Genomic DNA, 21452 nt, shown 5'->3' with positions numbered 1-21452 from the left:
CAGGTTCGAGTCCTGGTTCGTGGACCTTTCCCGATCCCTTCCTCTCTCTCTCTCTTTATCCCAATAAAAAAATGACTGCAAAAATGGCTGAAAAAAAAAAAAAAAATATATATATATATATATTGAGATTTGCTAAAGATTATTTTAGTTAGTATATTATTATAAATTATATATTATATTATTATTATATTATATTATAATAATTTTAATAATTAATTAAATAATTCATTTGAAAAAACAGAGAAAATGACACAATTAAATATGTAAAAATGGTCTGCGCCAATAGCCTTGTGGGCAGCGCATCGATGCGTAGTGCGGTTGCGCTTCAGGTGACCTGGGTTCGAGTCCCGGCTCTTGGACCTTTCCTGATCCCTTCCCCTCTCTCTCCCAATTCGCTTCCTGTCAACTAACTGTCCTACCTAAGCAAACCCCCCCACCCCCCAGTTTCTTTGGCCAATATATTTAAAAAAAATCAATGATATCGACCAATATTATGGTGTGGACATATCTCGTTCATGCACATAGTCTGCTATAACATTATTAGAGTGCTCTCCATCCTAACATCCATCTCTCTTCTCAGCCCTTCCACAGCCTCTCCATTTTGCCGTAGCTCTGCTGTGTCTCTGTCTGCGTTCTTTAATAACGGTGCTGTGCCCTGTGGCTGTCACGAGGTGGGTGCGGAGAGCGACACCTGCGAGACCTTTGGTGGACAGTGCAAGTGCAAACCCAACGTGATTGGCCGAGACTGTTCCCAGTGTGCCACGGGATACTACGGCTTCCCAAACTGCAGACGTGAGTATCATCTGCCTGCATGGTGGGACGATGGATTGATTGATTGATTGATTGATGGATTGATGGATGATGTTGTTTTCGTTTTCTCTCTAGCATGTAACTGCGGTACACGTCTGTGCGAGCCTGTCACAGGTGAGTGCATCTGTCCTCCACGGACTCTGCAGCCGGAATGTGTCACCTGTGAACCCCAGACGTTTGGCTGCCATCCTCTGGTGGGGTGTGAGATGTGCAACTGCTCCAGACCTGGAGTGACTTCACTGGATATCAGCTGTGACACAAACAACGGCCAGTGCAGGTACAGCACAGCAGGGCACACACACATATACTGCATGTTTTGGCCATGATACTCACGAGGTTGACCTTTTTTAAGGATCTGAAGTTTTATGAATATGTGATTTGAAATTCAATCTGCCTGAGGAATGTCGGTTTTGACAAAGCTTTGTTTTATCGCCATATAAAGACTCATGTTTAATCATGCGCAAATAACCAGAACACGCATGACAATAACAACATCAACAAAGTTTCAATATAATGCAACAAAGCTACGCACAAGCTTCCACTTTTAAGAGGACGAGTGACAGACACAGGCTCAGTAACAGAAAGCACGGTTATTTTCAGCCGCGTAAAAGAAACATTGCAGCAATAGGCCTATTAAATGACCGTGGAGCTAGCATCATCATCATCATAACACAACGGTTATGGAAATTAGAACAACAGTACATTGAATTAAATTGCAACGAAGTTACAAACGAAAGTTTCCTCCGGCACATCTTCTGACTCCCGCTCATTTTCTTTCTCTATTCTCTCCGTCTCTGTTGCCTCCAAATCCTCACTCTCTCTTGGTCCCTCTCCTCCTTTGTCACTAACAACTTTATCATAAGACGTCCTATTTGACAGTTTCCCTGATTTCAGCCAGTTAAGCATATTTATAATATATATATGGAATGAATGAAACGAGTTGGCACGCATATAGCCTAGCCTGCAGTGCATACAAGAAGAGCAGTGCGTAAAAGAAGACAGTAGCTGATTTAAAGAATACATCATGGGAAAAAAAAAAATGAAATTATGAATGAATTACATTTTAACAGTCACTGGTCGCCACCTACTGGCATAACAATATAACAGATACAATGTTTATTTAAAGCTTAGTTTCGGCTACCGCAGCATCTGTATAAAGTTTACTTTCACATAAAAATACAGATAAAAAAAATATATATATAGAATTAATGGTCCAATGAAAAATAGGACCATTGTAATTTGTTATTTTGTTCTTTTGATTTCGTGGTGAAATATGCCCTGGACAAGTTCATGATATTTGTGAGACTAAACGTGTCTGGTGTTTAAGGTCGAGTCATTTGGATTGGAATTGAGTCAATGGATTGTTTACAAATGACCTTTTATGTCTGAGCCAAACTTTTTTTCTGTGAAGCGCTGCCTGAAGGACTGATATTATTAACCACTGTCTCTGGGTATAACAATACTGTCTATATAAGGAAGTGCAGGAATTCCAGAGGTATTTATTTTTAGTAGATTTTATTTCAGTGTATTAGCCGCACCGTCTCCTCATTAGGCAGTGTTTAAAATCCACAGGGAGGCAGGATTCAAGCTCAAGTGACTGTGAGCTGAAGAATTTCACCGGTCATCCCTGCACTTTGAGAGAATGTCATAAATTATAACTGTTCATGCGTCATCCATTGAGGTCATGTTCATTAACTATAACTGGATAAATTAAAAATAACTATGGCAGTTTGCTAAGGTATAGTTGGAAAGAAAGTTTTAAGGCCATGACACACCAAGCCTACGTCAAAGAACTAGAGGCGACAAAAAGCTGTGCTTGAACACACCACAAAGACTACAGGCGATTGTCAATAAGCATGTGTGTTCTGCACCTGCGTGTATAGTAATAACTGTCTATATCAGCGGGTATCAACAGAAACTAGGACTTGCGTACTATTTTGAATATTAATCATGCTGATGACGACAGCCAGACGCAAACTCCCGCCGATTAAAGTCTACATGTGGAACAAACCACAAAAACTAGCTCAACACATGCTCACCGTTGGCCCAACATTGGCCGATGGCCGACTGTCGGCTTGGTATGTGGCTGCCATTAGGGCAAAGCCAAGAGCTTGTTATCTGGACTGAGTATAATGCCCATATTTTGGGTCTTCACATGCTCACAATAAGTTTGGCAATTAGTTCTGTGGAATTCCACAGGACATTGTCACATTTCGTACCAATAAGTAGGAACTACAGGCATCCCATCATCCTAGAGTGTCGGCTGGCACTGAAAACACATACCTCTACATACTTCATGCTATTTGCACCATGCCAAAGCACATTACTCTCTCCACAGGTGCAAGAACAACATTGTTGGCCGTCAGTGTGACAAATGTGCCCCAGGTTTCTATGGCTACCCCAACTGCAGACCATGTGACTGCAATGAGGCAGGAACTGAGATAGATGTGTGTGACTCCTTCACCGGACGTTGTTTATGCAAGGTGGCTCTTCCTCTCCTTCTGCACCTCTCATATTATTTGTGAATGAATTTATATATCAGTTTCCTCTTAAAACATCTCTGTTAAATCAATGATGTGTCGTCACTCTCAGGAAAATGTGGAAGGCTCTCGCTGTGACCAGTGCAAACTGGGAACGTTCCATTTGGACTCCACTAACGCTAAAGGCTGCACCAAGTGCTTCTGCTTTGGAGCCACTGACCGCTTGCCACAGCTCTGACAAACGGAGGAGTGAGGTACTGTCCCAAAGATAAAGAGCTGTTGTTTAACAAATAATTAATTCAGTCAGCTTTATACATGCACATATACACTTCCGTTCATTACTGTTTAATCTCCAGCCACAGTATAGTGTCATAGTAATCATATTTAACCATCTGTCTGTTGAGTTGTCGTCACTGGCTACACACAAGGTTTGTGAAAATTAAAATCAATGTAATTACTGAGTGGTGTAAAACTTTACTTTATATTTTTGCTTTGATTCTCCCACTCCTACAGATCATGGACATGGCTGGTTGGGTCCTTTTGAGGAGTGACAGACAGGAAGTGCCTGTGTCCACTCATCTCGATCAAGATCTGGTGGAGGCCGATCTGAGTGATGTACCTGACGTCTCTCAGGACCTCCACTGGCACGCTCCGCGCACTTACCTCGGCGATAAAGTGAGTCCACAACAATTTGTGATATTCAGAGCAGGACAAATTCAGTCATGCAATTCTGTGCTCTGATCTTCTATACCTACACTTTAAAGGTGCTCTCATCCCTATATTGTGACGTCATGGCAGCTGCTGTGACATATGTTTCAACCAAGCTTATGGGTTAGACAGTAAGGGGCCAGACAGACAGCTGAATCTTCATCAGATAGCTCACATTAAAGCTACAGGAAACATGAGGGTCAGACAAACAATATAATCTGATAACTCATGCACTCCTTGTTTGGTCTGGTGCTAAATGTTGATGCCAAGTTTGAGATTAAATGCAGGCTTAGTGCAGTCTTTTGTTGACTCAGGAATTCTTGTCTTAAGGAGGCCATATTATGCCCTTTTTCAAAGTCTTGATTTTGTTTTTGGGGTCTACTAGAATAGGTTTTCATGCTTGAATGTCAAAAAACACATTATTTTTCACATATTTGACATTGTTGCAGCTCCTCTCTTCCCAGTCTGTCAGTAACGCTCTGTTCAGTTCCTGTCTCTATGAAGCTCCTTCTTCTGAAAAGCGTAATGTGCTCTGATTGGTCGGTTGGACCATTGTGTTGTGATTGGTCAACCGCTTTTTGTGCACATTTTGAAAATGTCACGCCCCTTACCATAACCACGAGTTTAAACACACTACTAACACAACCCAACCAGACCTCACCCCCTTTATTTTGCCACTCGCGAAATCCCGTCATTTCCACTGTAATGATGGATAAAACATGATAAAATCTTGCAGCTCCGCAATTGAAAGCCAGCTTATACGCACACCGAAATCATATGATTCGATTTGCATCTTTCTATTGGTTCTTCTGTGGACTTAAAGGCTTTTTCTGACAAAGGAAAGTGGCGTTTAGCGGTTTCTGCCAGCGAACCGGTATTTCTGAATGGGCTGATGCTGGGATTTACCGGATTTGAAGCTTAAGTATTTGATGAACGTATACTATGTGCGGAGAGCATTCATCATTATCTCATTTTTGATGGAGGGGGAGTTTAGCGGCTTTTGCATCTCAACTCTTCACTTTTTCCTTGATCTTTTGACACTCAAGAGGTCATTGTACTATAAAAACATCCTGTAAGTTTCAGAACTCAAAACTACTTGTTAGTCCAAAAACAGCTTTAATTGACTATATGCACGGAGCGTTCTTTAGAACTTCTGCAATAATATAAGCCAGCTGGAAAACTTCCGGTGAAATGTCACTTGCTGGTGTGTTGAGCATCGATAATGTATTACTTAGTTTATAATCAAAATATAGTTACTTAAATAGTCAGGCATAATATTAATTTAGTTATTCAAACGTAAGACAGCATAAAAAATAAATAAATAAAGACAAACCTCAGTGTTCCTCCTTGGTTAAATTCAATTCGACCATCAGTTTTCACACTTTTGTGTGAAAAAAAGCGTCAAAAATTAAATATTTATTGTACACTTTAGTTAGATTCATTGAATAAAATGTGAGTTTTCACAAGTGTGCCAAAATCATTGAGCTTGCGCTGCACAGCTTCTGGGATTACAAAGGGAAAGAGTGGTGCTCGCTTTCTGCGTAATTCATTCCAAAGAAGATCTTGTGAGTACTTCATACTTCACATTGACAAAATGTATTTCAAAAGCGAAACTAAGTGAAAAACTATTACAGTAAATGGCTGATATATGCACAAATAAATGCTGTTCTAGTCAATAGATACCAAGCTCCGAAAATGACTTATTTTGGATTTTGTCACATTATGACGTAATAGTGCGATGAGAGACCATCTCTACAGAAGAAAATCAACGCCTACTTCTACATCATCGCATATATTTGGCTTTGGCCCCGCCCACTGGTATGTTAGTGAGATGAGAAGGAGAGAAGAGAGATACAGGATCACTTGACTAAAAATAACATTACCTTCCGAAGGATCCTAATGCTAGGAAAGTGGTTATTTCTTTTCAACTATGTGAAATTTCAATGTGGATTCTTTGGTAAATCATGCACAGTTTCGGTGCAGACTTTGCACACAGACTTTTACTGTAAGATATGGACCCGACAGTAATGGTAGAAGTAATGTGTTCATTCTAATACCTGATCTGTGACCAGTGATTTCTGATATGTAATGATTAATGTACAGTCAGATGTTCTTTGTTTTAAAATTGTTTATTTCTGTTTATGTGTCAGTAAATCAAGCCAATGACTAAACGGTCAACTTCACATTGTTTCTCTTAGTAGCATGAAAATAATCTGTTATTTAAATTTTGATTAAATTATATACAGAAAGCGATCAAAGAACGCTCCCTTTACAATCGATGGAGCTGTCAATCAAACAGCACAAGTTTATCAGTTCTGGACTCGTGCTAAAACTCCCGTTATAATCAATGAAGCTGTATACAGTGCACAATGAATCTCTTATTTACATCATGTTTGCACTGTTAGTTATGATGAAAGCATTCGTGAGAGTGCATAAATCAAGTTGCAATGACAAGATCACTGCATTAATGCGCTCAACAGACATGTCTGTCACCAGCTACATTGCTCATCACTGCAAAATTTTGTGTGACGGGAGTGGATCTAAATATAATGCTATAATCAACACTCTTCACGATTAGTTAATATCGACAGCTGTAATAGTAAAAACATATTAAAAGTTTTCGATAGAGTTCCATGTGTAATACTTATTTCATATGCAAAGATGTTAGCCAATCACAGCAGTGGGCTTTTACACTGAAGTCTCATAGCAGACACGCCCCTTCAAACAGAGCGTTCAAATCAGAGGGCTAAAATCAGGGTAGAAAATGGCCTTTTATTTCTAAATTATGACAATTTTTAATGTAAAAATCATACTAACATTATAAGTGCACCTCAGGAAACAAAATAATTTAAAAAAAAATGCAAATCATGACCTCTTTAAATGAGGAATATTGTGACATTTACATTCATGGAAAAAAAAACAAGACTACAAAGGAGGTGTTTCAGGGAGTTCAGAAACTGCTTACTGATCTTACACTCTTTTTGGGGTGGACTTTGTGCTTTGTAATTTTGCAGACCTTTTTACACAAAGAAAGTTGAAAATGTAAGAAATCATAATACGTCCTCTTTAACCTGATTTTGTGTTCTCTTTCACATGTGTATGTGTAGGTGTCGTCCTACGGCGGCTATCTGCGCTACCGCTTGCATACTCAAACGATGCGAGGTGATGCTTTTCTGATGGTCGAGACCATACGGCCAGACATTATACTCAAGGTACAAGCATAGAATCTCATTCTGTCAAGTTTATTTAGAATCTTTACATAAATTTGAAGTTCAGCCTAACTGAAAATCTTTGTGTGTTTGCAGGGCAATCAGATGACTCTGGTGTACATGGAAAGAGAGTATTCCTCTCCTGAAGACCCTCATGAGGGGATCGTCCACCTGGTGGAGGTGAGGAAATGAGTAACAAACACTACAAAAAAAGAATATGGTCTGCAGACATGAACAAACTGAAATGTTTGTACGTGTGTGTACAAAATAATTCCACAAATTATACACAGCAAAATCCCAAGAGTCAAATCAACTCTGCTCAGATTACATACGGTCCCTCTGTATATAGTGTTAAAGTAACACTGAAGCAGAGTTGATTAAGTGATTAAGTTATGATTGAGCATTAGTGATTAACACCTGCTGTTAACAAGCATAATCACTGAAAAACACAATAACTACAAAGGACTTCCAGCCACAGCCTTAGATGAAATCAGCTGAAGATAAAAGACGTTAAATCTCTCAAGATCTGATTAAACAACTCCACAAACAGCATATTATCTCATTAACTTTAACTCTGCTTCAGTGTTACTTTAATTCTATGTAGAGAGGGACCATATGTTCTCTGAGCAGAGTTGATTTAACTCTGGGGATTTTGCTGTGTACGCTCAGCTGTTGTAACTCAACTTTCCTCTTTCTCATTTAAAGGAGAGTTTCAGGCACGCTCAGACTGGGAACTCTGTGTCCCGCGAGGAGTTGATGATGGTGTTGGTGGCGCTGGAGTCCCTGCAGATCAGAGCACTGCACTCTCAGTCTGCCCTGTCCGTGTCACTGCACGCTGCTGTGCTGGAGGTGGCAGAGAACCAGCCCTCTGGACGCCACGCCAACAATGTTGAAATTTGTCTGTGCCCAGGACACTATCTAGGAGACTCCTGTCAGGTAGTGTGCTTTAACAAACACGTAGATTTTATACAATCACATCTATTCTATAATTTAATGCCTTTTAGAGGATCTGTGTGAATATTGCCTGGTCTGAACCAGAGTTCAACTGCTCCTCCCTTCCCCTGTGATCATATTAGTGTTGTCACAATACTGGAGTTTCTAACTTCGATACGATACGATACCTTGAAAAATACCGATATTCGATACCATTTTCGATACCACAGGAAAAACTGCCATATACACTGTCATACAGATATTTTTTATTATTATCTTATCATTTTTTAATAATTTGAGTAATTTTGCTGCAATAGCTTTCACACAGCACATGGAGGCTTTATTTGAAACTGAATTAAATTTACACAAAAAAAGACAAGTAAACAGTCAGTAATAAAAAATGAACAAATAAACAAATTGCAAACAATAGCAGAAGTAAATAGATTAGAATAAATATTGCTTTAGGTTTTTCACGTGGGTCTAACAGTAGTATTCAGGTAAGAAACTACAGAATTTAAATAAGGTAATTAAATTTTAAAAAAAATAACACTGGATAGTTTTCATTGTAAAAATTAAATGCAGATTATTGCTTACAATTACAGTTACAAGAGCAGTGAGTGATTTTCTTTTTTGTTTTTTGATTAAAATGACAGACAGCAGCAGGTTTATTAGGCTGATGTCACTTTAAGAGCTTATGCTATCTTTCTCAACTACTTACTTTCCCAAACTGTCTGTGTTTATGCTAGCCAAGACGGACATTTTGACATATTATTGTGTATTTGACTGTTTAAGAGTGAAATGACACGAAAAACATCTCAATTTGGTACTTGTGAGCTGTTTGAGATGCGGCTTTAAGTGTGCACCACTTCTATTGTGGTGCGTGTGCTTTTGGTGTGAGTGCGAAACCTGCGGGAATGAGTAAAATTTTGCGCAACACAAGCACTACTAAAACCGGAGCAATTGAGACGAGTGAGTGATAGGAGGTGGGTGTGTGTCAAACTGTAAATTCACCGATCGGAGAGAGGAGAGAGCGAGAATGCGTAGCTGATATCAGTGTACCGATACTGCAGAAAAGGAGTATTGGAACCGTTTCAGATATTTCAGTCTCAATACATATCGAAATAACTATATTTTTGACAACACTAGTTCACATAATATTATTTGGGTCTGAACCGAGGTGCGTTTGCATCAGTGCCGGCACACAACAGTCTTGTGTCTATCTGCTGCGAATGTACAGCAAGTGTCAGTTTCTGCTGAAGGCAAGCCGAAGAAATACATTCTCTCTGCTTGCAGTGCATCAGTCACTCTTGTTAGGAAAGCGAGTGAGACGGACACAAACACACAGTTTTGTCGAATCGTACGTCATCAATAGCGGTTCACTTCCACGTTTCCACAATAGCAATTCACATATCATACATTCACATCAGAATAGTCAGTCTGGCATTTTATTACCCATCCCATCAGAAATACAGAGTAACACAATACAAGTAATTATTAAAAAGAGAATATTGTGCAGTTGTTCAAACTGAGTTTTGATATTGTTAACATGTTCATTTCTTCATCTTCTGCTCTCAGCAATGTGCTCCAGGCTACTACAGAGACACTAAAGGGCTGTTCCTCGGGAAGTGCGTCCCCTGCAACTGTAACGGTCACTCTGATCAGTGTCTGGATGGCTCTGGGATATGTGTGGTGAGTCATATATAAATCACATAACAGACTTCAACATGGGCGATATATTGCTATTGCACATTCCAATGGATATAGTAAAATGTAAAATGTCATGGAAAACAAACTCGTAAATCCAAGAATGGAAAACTCAGAGGTTCAATTAGGCATTTACTGAAAGTTTAACTCTTTATACACAGAACTGCCGCCACAATACTGCTGGAAACCATTGTGAGAAGTGCCAGGGCGGTTTTCACGGTAACAACACGGTTGATGGCCAGGCGGTGTCCTGCTCCAGCTGCCCCTGCCCGCTGCAAGTGGCTTCAAACAAGTCAGTGCTCTATTTCGTCATTTCAGCAACTTATTTATTATTTCCTGTTCTTCTCAAACCTATTTTTCTTAGTTTTTCTGCTGTTGATTTGCTTGTGCCAGTTTCTTCCTGCTTTTTTTTGTCTTCAACCAACAATAAGAGTTGATTTCAGTGCTGGATATCCCAGCATGCCTCATTCTCAGAGTAAAGGATGTTGTCTGTTTGGTCTTGTTATCAGTTTTGCCATTCGCTGTGTGGAGAGGCCCAATCAAATGCAGTGTCTGTGTATGCCTGGCTATGCTGGATCCAAGTGTGAGAGGTACAGTTATGAAACATTCACTTCTTTTATTTTCATTCATTGACAATTTATTATAAATTAATAATATTTTTATTTTTCATAATAATAAATATAAATAAAATAGGGTTGGTGATTTAACATGCTAATGTAATTATTTAGTTATGGAAAAAATAGCACATTAAAATGATTGATGCACTTCATAAAGAGAGCCATTTACTTAATTCCTGAATTAATCAGCTGTTTTCATAAATCAAATTAATGAATGACTCAATGACTCAACTGCCACCTACTAAGTTTCTTATTTAGAGTATCACTTTTTTTTTTTTTTTAAATTATTGAATATTTCCATAATAAAAATTAAAGGAATAGTTCACCTAAAAATGAAATCGTATTATATGCATTCATTCCACCTCTGAGCTGCAATAAACAGTCTGTAAATATGCCTACATGGCAATTCTAATTATGGTTAAAAAATTAGTTTATGCGTAATAAATTCTATCAATCAAATTTTTTTTTTTTTCTGAAGCTACTTTTTGTTATGCCTATTTGATACTTTTCTAATTTAACACAATAATGACTTTAAGTGATCTTTTGGGGTAATTTCTCAGCCAAATTTGATGTGATTAATTTGTGATTAATTAGATTAATTAATCACAGCACATCATGTAAACAATTAGATTAAAAAATTTAATTGTTTGACACTCCTAAAATAAAAATAAAAATGCAATAAAAATAATTTAAAAAATTTACATTTAAAAAATAATATATTATTAATTAATTAGTCAATTAGAAATTCATAAATGAAAATCACTAAATTACTTATTTTCTACATAATGCAGGTGTGCACCCGGTTACTATGGAAATCCAATGGTGATTGGCAGCACATGCCAGCCGTGCAACTGCAGTGGAAACTCAGACCCCAACATGCTGTTCAGCGACTGCCACCCTTTGACGGGCGTGTGTCAGAGCTGCATGCACAACTCCGCTGGGCCGCACTGTGAAATCTGCGCCCCTGGTTTCTACGGTGATGCCATCAAGGCAAAGAACTGCACCCGTAAGGCAACTTTTATATACTCTAAAGCACATCTGTCGTCTGGAAGGTGTTTACAGTGTTCTTATGACTGTGTTTTTCCCGCCCAACTGCACTACCCAGGATGCAACTGTTCTCCTTGTGGCACTGCACATTGTGACCCTCACACCGGACAGTGTCACTGTAAGTCTGGTGTGGTGGGATCCCACTGTGACCGCTGTGAGGTATGTCTGCATATCATGTTTGTCTTTATTTATTGTTTTGTCTCAGTAGTTGATGGTAGTAATGTTTTTTGTTGTTGTTTAGGATGGGGCATTTGGCTTTGATTCCTGCACTGGTTGCCGTAAGTGTGATTGTGATGCAGCAGCTGCATTGGTTCAGCCGTGTGATCCTGTTAACGGCTCGTGTGCCTGTCGGCCTGGGGTCAACGGACCGAACTGCCGCCAGTGTGCTCCGGGTTACTGGGGCTACAGCCCTAATGGCTGCAAGAGTGAGTCTAAAGCACACATACACAAAACAGGAGGAGATATTACACATTATCAGTTGTTTTAATGAGAGAGGGGTGTGTGTGTGTGTGTGTGTGTGTGTGGTCTGTAGAGTGTGAGTGTAGGGGAGGTCGCTGTGACCCTCGCACAGGAGAGTGCCACTGCACAACAGGTCTAACAGGGAAGCAGTGTGACACATGTCTTACTCAACACAGTGTCCCAGTGCATCATGGAGCAAATTTGCGCTGTGAGGGTGAGTACTGCTTCACTGGACAACACACTTTATTCACTCACTTATTTATTCATTCATTTGCTCACTCATTTTTTACGATACCGTTCAAAAGGTTGAGGTCAGTAAGATTTGTTTTTAAGAAGTTAATACTTTTATTCAGCAAGGATGCATTAAATTGATCAAAAATCACTGTAAAGGCATTTATTACCAGTGTTGGGGAAAGTTACTTTTAAAAGTAATGCATTACAATATTGCGTTACACACTGCCCTTTCATACCAAAAGTGAAATGAATAAACCTCAGGCTGAAGGAAATGCAAATTCACGTCTGTAGAGTAGAGGGTGTAGTTCAAACAAATATCTCTGCTGTGCTGCAGTTCAGGGCTGGATTTCCAGGTAACGTTGTCTCTTAGCACGCTACAAAGACTCTAAAGGTATACCATAAAGGGTTAGTTCACCCAAAAATGAAAATTGCGTCATTAATTACTCACCCTCATGTCGTTCCACACCCGTAAGACCTTCGTACATCTTCAGAACACAAATTAAAATATTTTTATAAAATCTGATGGCTCTATTCCCAGCAAGTTAATTTACACTTTCAGTGCCCAGAAAGGTACTAAAGACATATTTAAAAAAGTTCATGTGACTACAGTGGTTCAACCTTAATGTTATGAAGCGACGAGAATACTTTTTGTGCACCAAAAAAACTAAATAACGACTTTATTCAACAATATCTAGTGATGGGGATGGGAAAATCTAGATGGGTGATTTCAAAACACTGCTTCGCAGTTCATTTCACTGATCAGTGATTGTTTTGCATTATGTATTTAGTCTGTGACAGCTGTGTGATGGTGCTGCTGAAGGATCTGGACAAGATAAACGAGATTTATCAGTCCGTTGCCAATCAGCTGACCAGCCTCAATGCCAGCTCAATCGCCTGGACTCAACTAAACCGCCTCAATGCATCTATAGAGGAAATTGCTGTGAGTCTCTCTCTTTCAGACACCAACACTCTCTCAGACTTTTACGTTTTAGGATTTGCCCACATTAGTTATGTATGTATTATAATGATAACTAACTATAATTTTATGCCACAGAATGCCATAAGAAACTACAACAGCACTCTGGACGAGAGCAGGAACCGTGCTGATGTGCTGGAGGGAGAGCTGCAAGTCATCGACTTGGATATTAAAGAGTTAGGGGAAAAGGTTTGAGAACATACCATCAGATGAACCTATTCTATTTTCAAACCATCAATGTCTAAAAGGGACCATAAAACCATTTGACCATATTGACTAAGTGTTTTTGTGTGTCTGTGTATTAGGCCTCAGTCACACAGAAGAAAGGAGATGCTTTAGAGGACAACACTAACTCCACACACACTAGAGCACAAGACCTGCTTGGATTCATCAAAGGCATCATGGGAGAAGTGAAAGGTGGGAGTGTGACAAAGTAGAACAGACACTTGGGAAAAAAAAGCCTTATTACATTTACCCTTTATACTTAAATATCACAAACTAACACTTTTCTGCATCTGCCCAGATATTATACTGCAGTTGAACCGGACTGAGCAGAATGGGACCAATGTGACCGATGAGCAGGATCTGGCTAGAAAGATAGCAGAGGTGCAGTCCATGCTCAGAGAGATGCGCTTCAGGGGCTTTGACTTCCAGATGAGACTAGCAGAAAAGGAGCTGGAACAAGCCAACAAGTGTGAGTGACAGGACAGGCTGAGTCTATAAAAAATCTATAAGATGTATAAGAAATTACCAACCTCAGCTACTTTCATTTTATTGTGTAACATTTAACTGATCATTTTATAACCTTTTCTAAGCTTATAACCCTTTATAAGTACTTGATGTTGCATTGGAAAAATGGGTAACACTTTACTTAAAGCCTTTATATACACTTTATTGCCAAAAGTATTGGGACACCCCTCCAAATCATTGAATTCAGGTGTTCCAATCACTTCCATGGCCACATGTGTATAAAATCAAGCACCTAGGCATGCAGACTGCTTCTACAAACATTCGTGAAAGAATGGGTCACTCTCAGGATCTCAGTGAATTCAAGCGTGGTACCGTGATAGGTTGCCACCTGTGCAATAAGTCCACTTGTGAAATTTCCTCACTACTAAATATTCCATGGTCAACTGTTAATGGTATCATAACAAAGTGGAAGCAATTGGGAACAACAGCAACTTCAGATTAGCTCAAGAACAGTGCTTAGAGAGCTTCATGGAATGGGTTTCCATGGCCGAGCAGCTGCATCTAAGCCTTACATCACCAAGTGCAATGCAAAGCATCGGATGCAGTGGTGTAAAGCTCGCCACCACTGGAATCTAGAGCAGTGGAGACATGTTCTCTGGAGTGACGAATCACGCTTCTCTGTCTGGCAATCCGATGGACGAGTCTGGGCTCGGCGATTGCCAGGAGAACAGTACTTGCCTGACTGCATTGTGCCAACTGTAAAGTTAGGTGGAGGGGGGATTATGGTGTGGGGATGTTTTTCAGGGGTTGGGCTTGGCCCCTTAGTTCCAGTGAAAGGAACTCTAAATGCTTCAGCATACTAAGACATTTTGGACAATTTCATGCTCCCAACTTTGTGGGAACAGTTTGGGGATGGCCCCTTCCTGTTCCAACATGACTGCGCACCAGTGCACAAAGCAAGGTCTATAAAGACATGGATGAGCGAGTTTGGTGTGGAGGAACTTGGCTGGCCTGCACAGAGTCCTGACCTCAACCCAATAGAACACCTTTGGGATGAATTAGAGCGGAGACTGTGAGCCAGGCCTTCTCGCCCAACATCAGTGCCTGACCTCACAAATGTGCTTCTAGAAGAATGGTCAAAAATTCCGATAAACACACTCCTAAACTTTGTGGAAAGCCTTCCCAGAAGAGTTGAGGCTGTTATATCTGCAAAGGGTGGGCCAACTCCATATTAAACCCTACGGATTAGGAATGGGATGTCATTAAATTGCAGGCGTCCCAAAACTTTTGGCAATATAGTGTATAATGCATTATAAAAGCAGTTTTAATGCACTAATTATGCCTCGAAATGCACCATGTAATGCATCTCATGAATAATTGTAATCACAGTTGTAATGCATTATAATAGTTATGTATTCACTGTTACACCTTTAGAAAGTATAATGCATTACAAACACATCACAAACAGCCAGATAACAAGGAATCTGCAAATATTATAATGCATTTTAAGTTTGGTTACAATTATTTATGAAGAAAATATCACGCATAACTATGTACATTATGAATACTTTTACAATGCATTATACATAAAGGCTTCAAATAAAGTGTTACTGAAAAATGAACATTTTTATTTTTAAAAAATAAAAAGCTGAAACTTTTGTATCCACATTTATAAGTGTGCTACATGTTTTTACATAGTTGTTGTCTCTCTGTAGTGGTAGATCGTGTGAAAAATGAGATTACAAACCGGACGTTAAATAATGAGGCTGTGGCAGAGAATGTCAAAAACAAACTGAACCAGTTCAATCAGCAGCTGATGGACCTGAGAGACGCCCTGAATGAGGCCGTCAACCACACCGCAAACACCGTAGAAGCCAACAATGTTAACCAGAAACGCATGGAGGAGCTCCAGGTAATCATTCAAACACACTGACACAGTTTGAGTTGAATTGGCCACACATCATTCATTCATCTGCGTAGAGATTCATCTGCAGTTCCATTCAAAAGCACATTATTGTTTTTCTAGAAAATAATAAATAAACTTCATGAGAAGCAGAGGAGGTGGAGGACCAGCTGAAGATGGCAGAGGATGGTGTGGCCCAGGTCAACGACCTGCTCTCCATGCTCCAGGACGCCAAAGAGGTACAGAGAATCATAACATTTCTGTATTTACCATAAATGAACCTCCCTGAGCACATGCATGATGTCTCTGGATGTTCATGTTATCAGGATTATGAGCGTCTGGCCGCTCAGTTGGATGGAGCGAGACAGCCCTTAGCTGAGAAGGTGCAAAAGTACGCTCCCTCCGCCAATAAAATTCCCCTGGTGGAGGCTGCAGAGAAACACGCTGAAATGCTGGACCAGCTCGCCAAGAATCTTTCCAGGTGTGTGTCTTTATTGTAGTGGTCAACTTATATGGGGTTTTTAGGGTACGTTTACACAGCAACGATGTACTAAAAATTGAAAGTTTTTCCTTTGCGTTTATTGCGTACAGAAGACAACATTGTGAAAACAATCCTGCGAAAATGACTGAAAACTGCAGTATTGTTCATGCCAGGCCAGTAGTTGGCGATGTCGCTTTGTAAAGAAACACTACTAACCTATAGACTGACCCTGCGTTCCATGCGGAAAGGCCCTAATCCCTTGAAAGGGTTTACCCTCCAGAGTATATATATACTTTTTTTTGGAACGCACTTCTGCGTCATCTTAACGAGACAATCAAGGAGGCGCCCTCATCTTTTTTCCCCTGGTGTACTCTTTGTATTAATACGCATTCATTTACTGTAGTAACATTATAAGCTACTGCCGGTCTTTTACGTTCAATATAAGGTATATTGTGTCAATGTATTTGAAACATTTGAATGAACTGATAAAGGTAGCTGTAAAGTATTTTTGTTGAAGTAGCTACAATGTCATTTTGACCATAAAGTCTAACTCGTATAAATATTACAGTAGTATAGAAAAATACTATACATACATTTATAGGTAAAATCGAACTCCGAGCCTCCTGTACCCATTCTGTGACGTCAAACAACTTCCCTGTGCAAAGGATCATGGGGGCCCGAAGTTGTCCAGCAGTTGTACCCTTCGAAATCCTTCATTCCAAAGGTTTTGAGCTCTTCGGTTTGGAACGACCCTTCAATATGGCGGCCATGATTGTTTTCACTCCGTAGTGCCCTTTGGAGGGCTAATATGCATGCGCATGACATCACCATTTTCACAAATTGGCATCTTTGTAGTTTACATGGAGATGATAACATTATCATTTTCAAAAACTTGCACTTTGAAACCCATTTTCAAAAGTTCCCCCAAAGGCCCCCAAAATGATAATGTCATGTAAATTAACAGCCAAAACTCATAAAAAGTTTTCCATTTCTTGTCGTGTAAACGTCCTCTTAATGGACAATTCTGAGGTTAGTGTCTAGATACTAGTCTGATGGCCAATGTAATGCCTGTTATATAATTAAATTGTAGCAAAGGATACATCCACAAAGTTGCTGAAGTGAACAGTTATTTTACACAATATTTTAAGTAATTTTTTACACATTTTACACAAAGCAAGTTTATTTATAGAACACATTTCATACACATTCATCATTTAAAAAGCGCTTTACACAGACATTAAAACAAAGAAGACAGTAAAGACAATTTTAAAATAATTAAAGTAACATAAAAATGGCCATGATTAATTAAAAAAAATAAAAAGGAAAAAAAAATGCATTAAAGGACATAAACTGAAATAAAATTATGCAGTGCATTGACTAAAATTTTAGCACAGTGCTACTCAATAACAAAATTGAAATAAGAAAGCATTCATCATCAGTTGACAGGTACATTTTGAGACAGACCTGAGGAAACCAAGAGAAACAGTCAAATAATCTCAAAATGCCTGAGTATTAGCAAAGTCCCTTTAAGACAAATCATTTCGCTAGGCGGCCATCTTTGAAATGGCTATTTTAGTCTGCAAGTACAGTCCCTTTTCTCTTTGAATGGGGAAACATCAAATTCTCCAAAGCTGTTCACCAAGCATATGATTAAATATCATTTTCACCAATGAAATCTGACAACAACTGTCTCATAAATTTTGTTTTTTCTAAACGCTCAAATCATGACCAAAACTGCACTTTTTAGGCTGGACCAGTCCTAAGCGTGTCTCTGAACACTGTCTGTTTCTATAGCAACCGGAGCTTCTAACTTTACCATTTGGAGATTGGCTCTATTTCTTTGATGGCGGGACTTATTCCACCATATTGCGCGTTGCACTTTCTCTCATTGATAGTAATATGAGTGCACCATCTTTCTATATCTAAAGTCTTTGGTATTTGTCGATATGTCTGCTTGGACATATATTGTGCACATACTAATGTGACCTCTTCTAATATGTTGAATGTGTTTTAACATTGCCCTGTGGCCATGTGTTTGTTGATTTGCAGTCTGATATCTGGCACCAATCAAGATGGCTTCATACAGCGTGCTCTGAACGCATCTCGCGCGTACACTAACATTATAAACAGTATCCTGGAAGCTGAGGCTGCTGCTAAGAAAGCCAATGAAGCTTCTACTGAGGCTCTGGAGGTACAGTCAACCACACACGCTTCACGCACATCAATGCTCCTTTATTAATGTGTCTTCATTAATCTTTAAACATGAATACATACACTAACAGTTTATTCATTTTTTTATATGATCTAGAGCATAAAGGACAAAGACCTTTCCCTACAAGCTGCTGAACTGAAGAATCAGAGTACTGAACTTGTGAAGGAAGCAGAGAAACTGAATAACAGAAGTCAAAGTAAGAACATCAAACTCCTCTCTGGATCTGGATTTAACCGCCACTTTGCAAACTTTTCTCAAGGTACATTTTTGTTGTTGTGAACCTCTTGTCTAATGTTGGCCTCTACTATATCTTTGTCAGGTTTAAAGCCACGCTTGGACTCCATACAGAAACGTTTGCAGGATGCTGAAAAGAAGAAAGAGAAGATGCTCCAAGACCTAAAGAACATTCAGGATGGCCTCAAAGTCAGCCGAGGTCAGAGGTCTTCCAAGGTCCATTGTGACCTAGCAATTAACAAGCTAAATAAATAGACTACCATTCATAATGTTGTGGTCAGTAAAATGTTTTCATGTTTTTGAAAGAAGTCTCTTATGCTCACCAAGGCTGCATTTATTTGACCAAAAATACAATAAAAACAGTAATATTGTGAAATAGTATTATAATTTAAAATAACTAATTTCTATTTGAATATATACTATATAAATATATTTTAAATATATACTATATAAAATATATACTATATAAATATATTTTAAAATGTAATTTATTCCTGTGATGGTAAAGCTGAATTTTCAGCATCATTACTCCAGTCTTCAGTGTCACATGATCCTTCAGAAATCATTCTAATATGATGATTTGATGTTTAAAAAATATTTCTTATTATTATCAATGTTGAAAAAAGTTGTGCTGCTTCATATTTTAGTGGAAAAGTGATACATTTTTTTCAGGATTCTGTTATAAATGTCTTTTTACTATCACTTTTGATCAATTTAATGCCTCCTTGCTGAATAATAGCATTAATTCTTTAAAAAGAAAATCGTATTGACCACAAACTTTTGAACGCTAATGTATATATTTGAGTCTGTCGAGAGACTGCAAGTTTAGCTTTATTGAATCAAAACCATGACCTAAACATTGTCATTGAAATGTGTTGCAGAAGACATAGCGAACAACATCACAGCAGCTAAAAGTGCAGTGGAGAAGGCTAACAACACGGTGACTAATGTTAGCGATGCGCTGGCTCCGATTCAAAAGCAGCTGGAGGAATGGCAGAAGCAGTACGGAGACTCCAACACCACCAGCGACGATATCAACAAAGCCCTCGATGACGCTAACACGTCAGGTGTGTGTGAGTGAGCGCTCGTGAGTGAGCATGTGTGATCTTGACCTGCCTTTCACGTACAGTCCAATGTGTTTCCATGTTCCTGCAGTGGTGGCACTGAGTGACACTCTTCCTCAGCTGATAAAGAAGTTGAATCGTCTGCAGAACACCTCATTTCAGCCGTCCAACATCTCCGACAGCATCCAGAGGATCCGCCAGCTCATTGAGAAGGCTCGCAACGCTGCCAACAAGGTACAGCTTTTCAAAAGTCTCAATTTTGCTGCACGATTCTGAATAAATTGAGAATCGCAATAGGTTGTTTGCACATGACGTCATTGCTGCACGCAAAATGCGGCTGGAGGGCAGGGAGTGATTTTTCTATATAGGAATCCTATCATAAACTCAAAATTCCTATGTTTTGCGTCGTTTATGGTTGCTCAAATCTATCAAACCGAGAAACCACAAGGAGCTTTTTATTGTTTACGTAACTTATTTCGTTTTTTATTTCGTTCATCTCCGGCATAGGAATCGGGCGAGCTAACAAGGATGCTAAAGACCTTTTGCTGCCTTCACGTGCTCTCGGAATTAGAGACTTTACTTGTTTCATTACTGGATGAATCATTGTTTTTGAACAAATCTCTTGAATGAACGATTCAATGGCAAATACATTTTTGAACAGTCACTTGTCGCCACCTACTGGTGTAACGGTATAATCGATCTTTATTTTCAGTGTCAAGTTACTTTCAAAAGGTGATTTTACTCTATTTTGATCGTTACCGTAGACATCAGTGTTTATATCCGAAATATAAACTTTTATACCAGTACTTTTGTGATAATTTGAGTTATTGTAGCACTGAAATATTGATACTGTGTTGTTGAGTAGACTGTTTCAGACTGTGAAGCTGTTTCATACCTACACATGACAACTGCTCTCTCTGGCTCAGCGGCAGATCTGAGTATGAGATGCACTTGTCAAAGCTTTAATAAAGACATACTAGCCGAATCGTTGTCATTAAGGAATAAGATCGAGTGGGTGTTTGAATCGAGATCTTGATCTTTTAATGATTAATCGTGCAGCTCTACAAGATACAAAAGTATTTTCAGTATTCCATAAAGTGGTGCTACAGGCAATGACTCGACTTTCTTTCCTTCAGGTGGCCGTGTCAATGCAGTTTAATGGTAACTCAGGAGTACAAGTGAGGAGGCCCAGTAACGTGGCCGACCTGGCAGCCTATTCATCACTACAACTGTACGTCAAGCTACCACGTGACGCACGTAGACGACGACAAACTGAAACCACCAAACCCCAGTTTGTCTTCTACCTTGGAAACAAAAACGTAAGCCAACTTCCTCAGCCTAACAGTGATTTGTACCTTTTATATGTTGTGCAAATTGCACTCTTTTGCATGTATTATTATATTATTATTTTAAAGCTGTTTTAAGTCACACATGATTAGTTGAATATGTGTGAATATAAACACATTTGTCTGTGCTGTATATGTATTGTAGTCAAGTAAGGACTATATGGCAATGATGCTGGAAGGAAAAAAACTGCGCTGGTACTTTAATTTGGGAGGAGATACAGCACACCTGCTAATGGATCAAGAAGTGAGCAGTAAACACTTCAACAAACTCATCCTGGAGAGGTGGGAAACCTGCACACCGTCATTACCGACACACATCTGTTGGGCTTAGACTTCTTTGATATT

At 39.2% G+C, this 21452-nt stretch overlaps 1 protein-coding gene across 1 annotated transcript in view; it reads left to right on the top strand.

Moving 5' to 3' along the window:
- Positions 1–21452, top strand: part of lama5 (laminin, alpha 5) — a 107501-nt gene that overhangs the window by 74072 nt on the left and 11977 nt on the right. The window contains 31 exon segments of the mRNA XM_051880203.1: positions 581–792; positions 886–1087; positions 3149–3293; positions 3403–3513; positions 3515–3544; positions 3804–3965; positions 7106–7210; positions 7304–7387; positions 7913–8143; positions 9716–9829; positions 10006–10136; positions 10354–10434; positions 11253–11467; positions 11567–11667; positions 11750–11933; positions 12041–12181; positions 12990–13141; positions 13256–13366; positions 13483–13594; positions 13701–13871; positions 15583–15779; positions 15894–15918; positions 15921–16009; positions 16097–16251; positions 18301–18442; positions 18560–18659; positions 18783–18896; positions 19579–19764; positions 19853–19995; positions 20898–21080; positions 21253–21389. Coding sequence (XP_051736163.1) covers positions 581–792; positions 886–1087; positions 3149–3293; positions 3403–3513; positions 3515–3544; positions 3804–3965; positions 7106–7210; positions 7304–7387; positions 7913–8143; positions 9716–9829; positions 10006–10136; positions 10354–10434; positions 11253–11467; positions 11567–11667; positions 11750–11933; positions 12041–12181; positions 12990–13141; positions 13256–13366; positions 13483–13594; positions 13701–13871; positions 15583–15779; positions 15894–15918; positions 15921–16009; positions 16097–16251; positions 18301–18442; positions 18560–18659; positions 18783–18896; positions 19579–19764; positions 19853–19995; positions 20898–21080; positions 21253–21389 — 4266 coding nt within the window.

Source organism: Ctenopharyngodon idella, chromosome 22, assembly GCF_019924925.1.
Source record: "Ctenopharyngodon idella isolate HZGC_01 chromosome 22, HZGC01, whole genome shotgun sequence".
Classification (NCBI taxonomy): Eukaryota; Metazoa; Chordata; class Actinopteri; order Cypriniformes; family Xenocyprididae; genus Ctenopharyngodon; species Ctenopharyngodon idella.
Note: the sequence above shows the minus strand (reverse complement) of the source record. Positions and strands in the feature narration are given on the sequence as shown.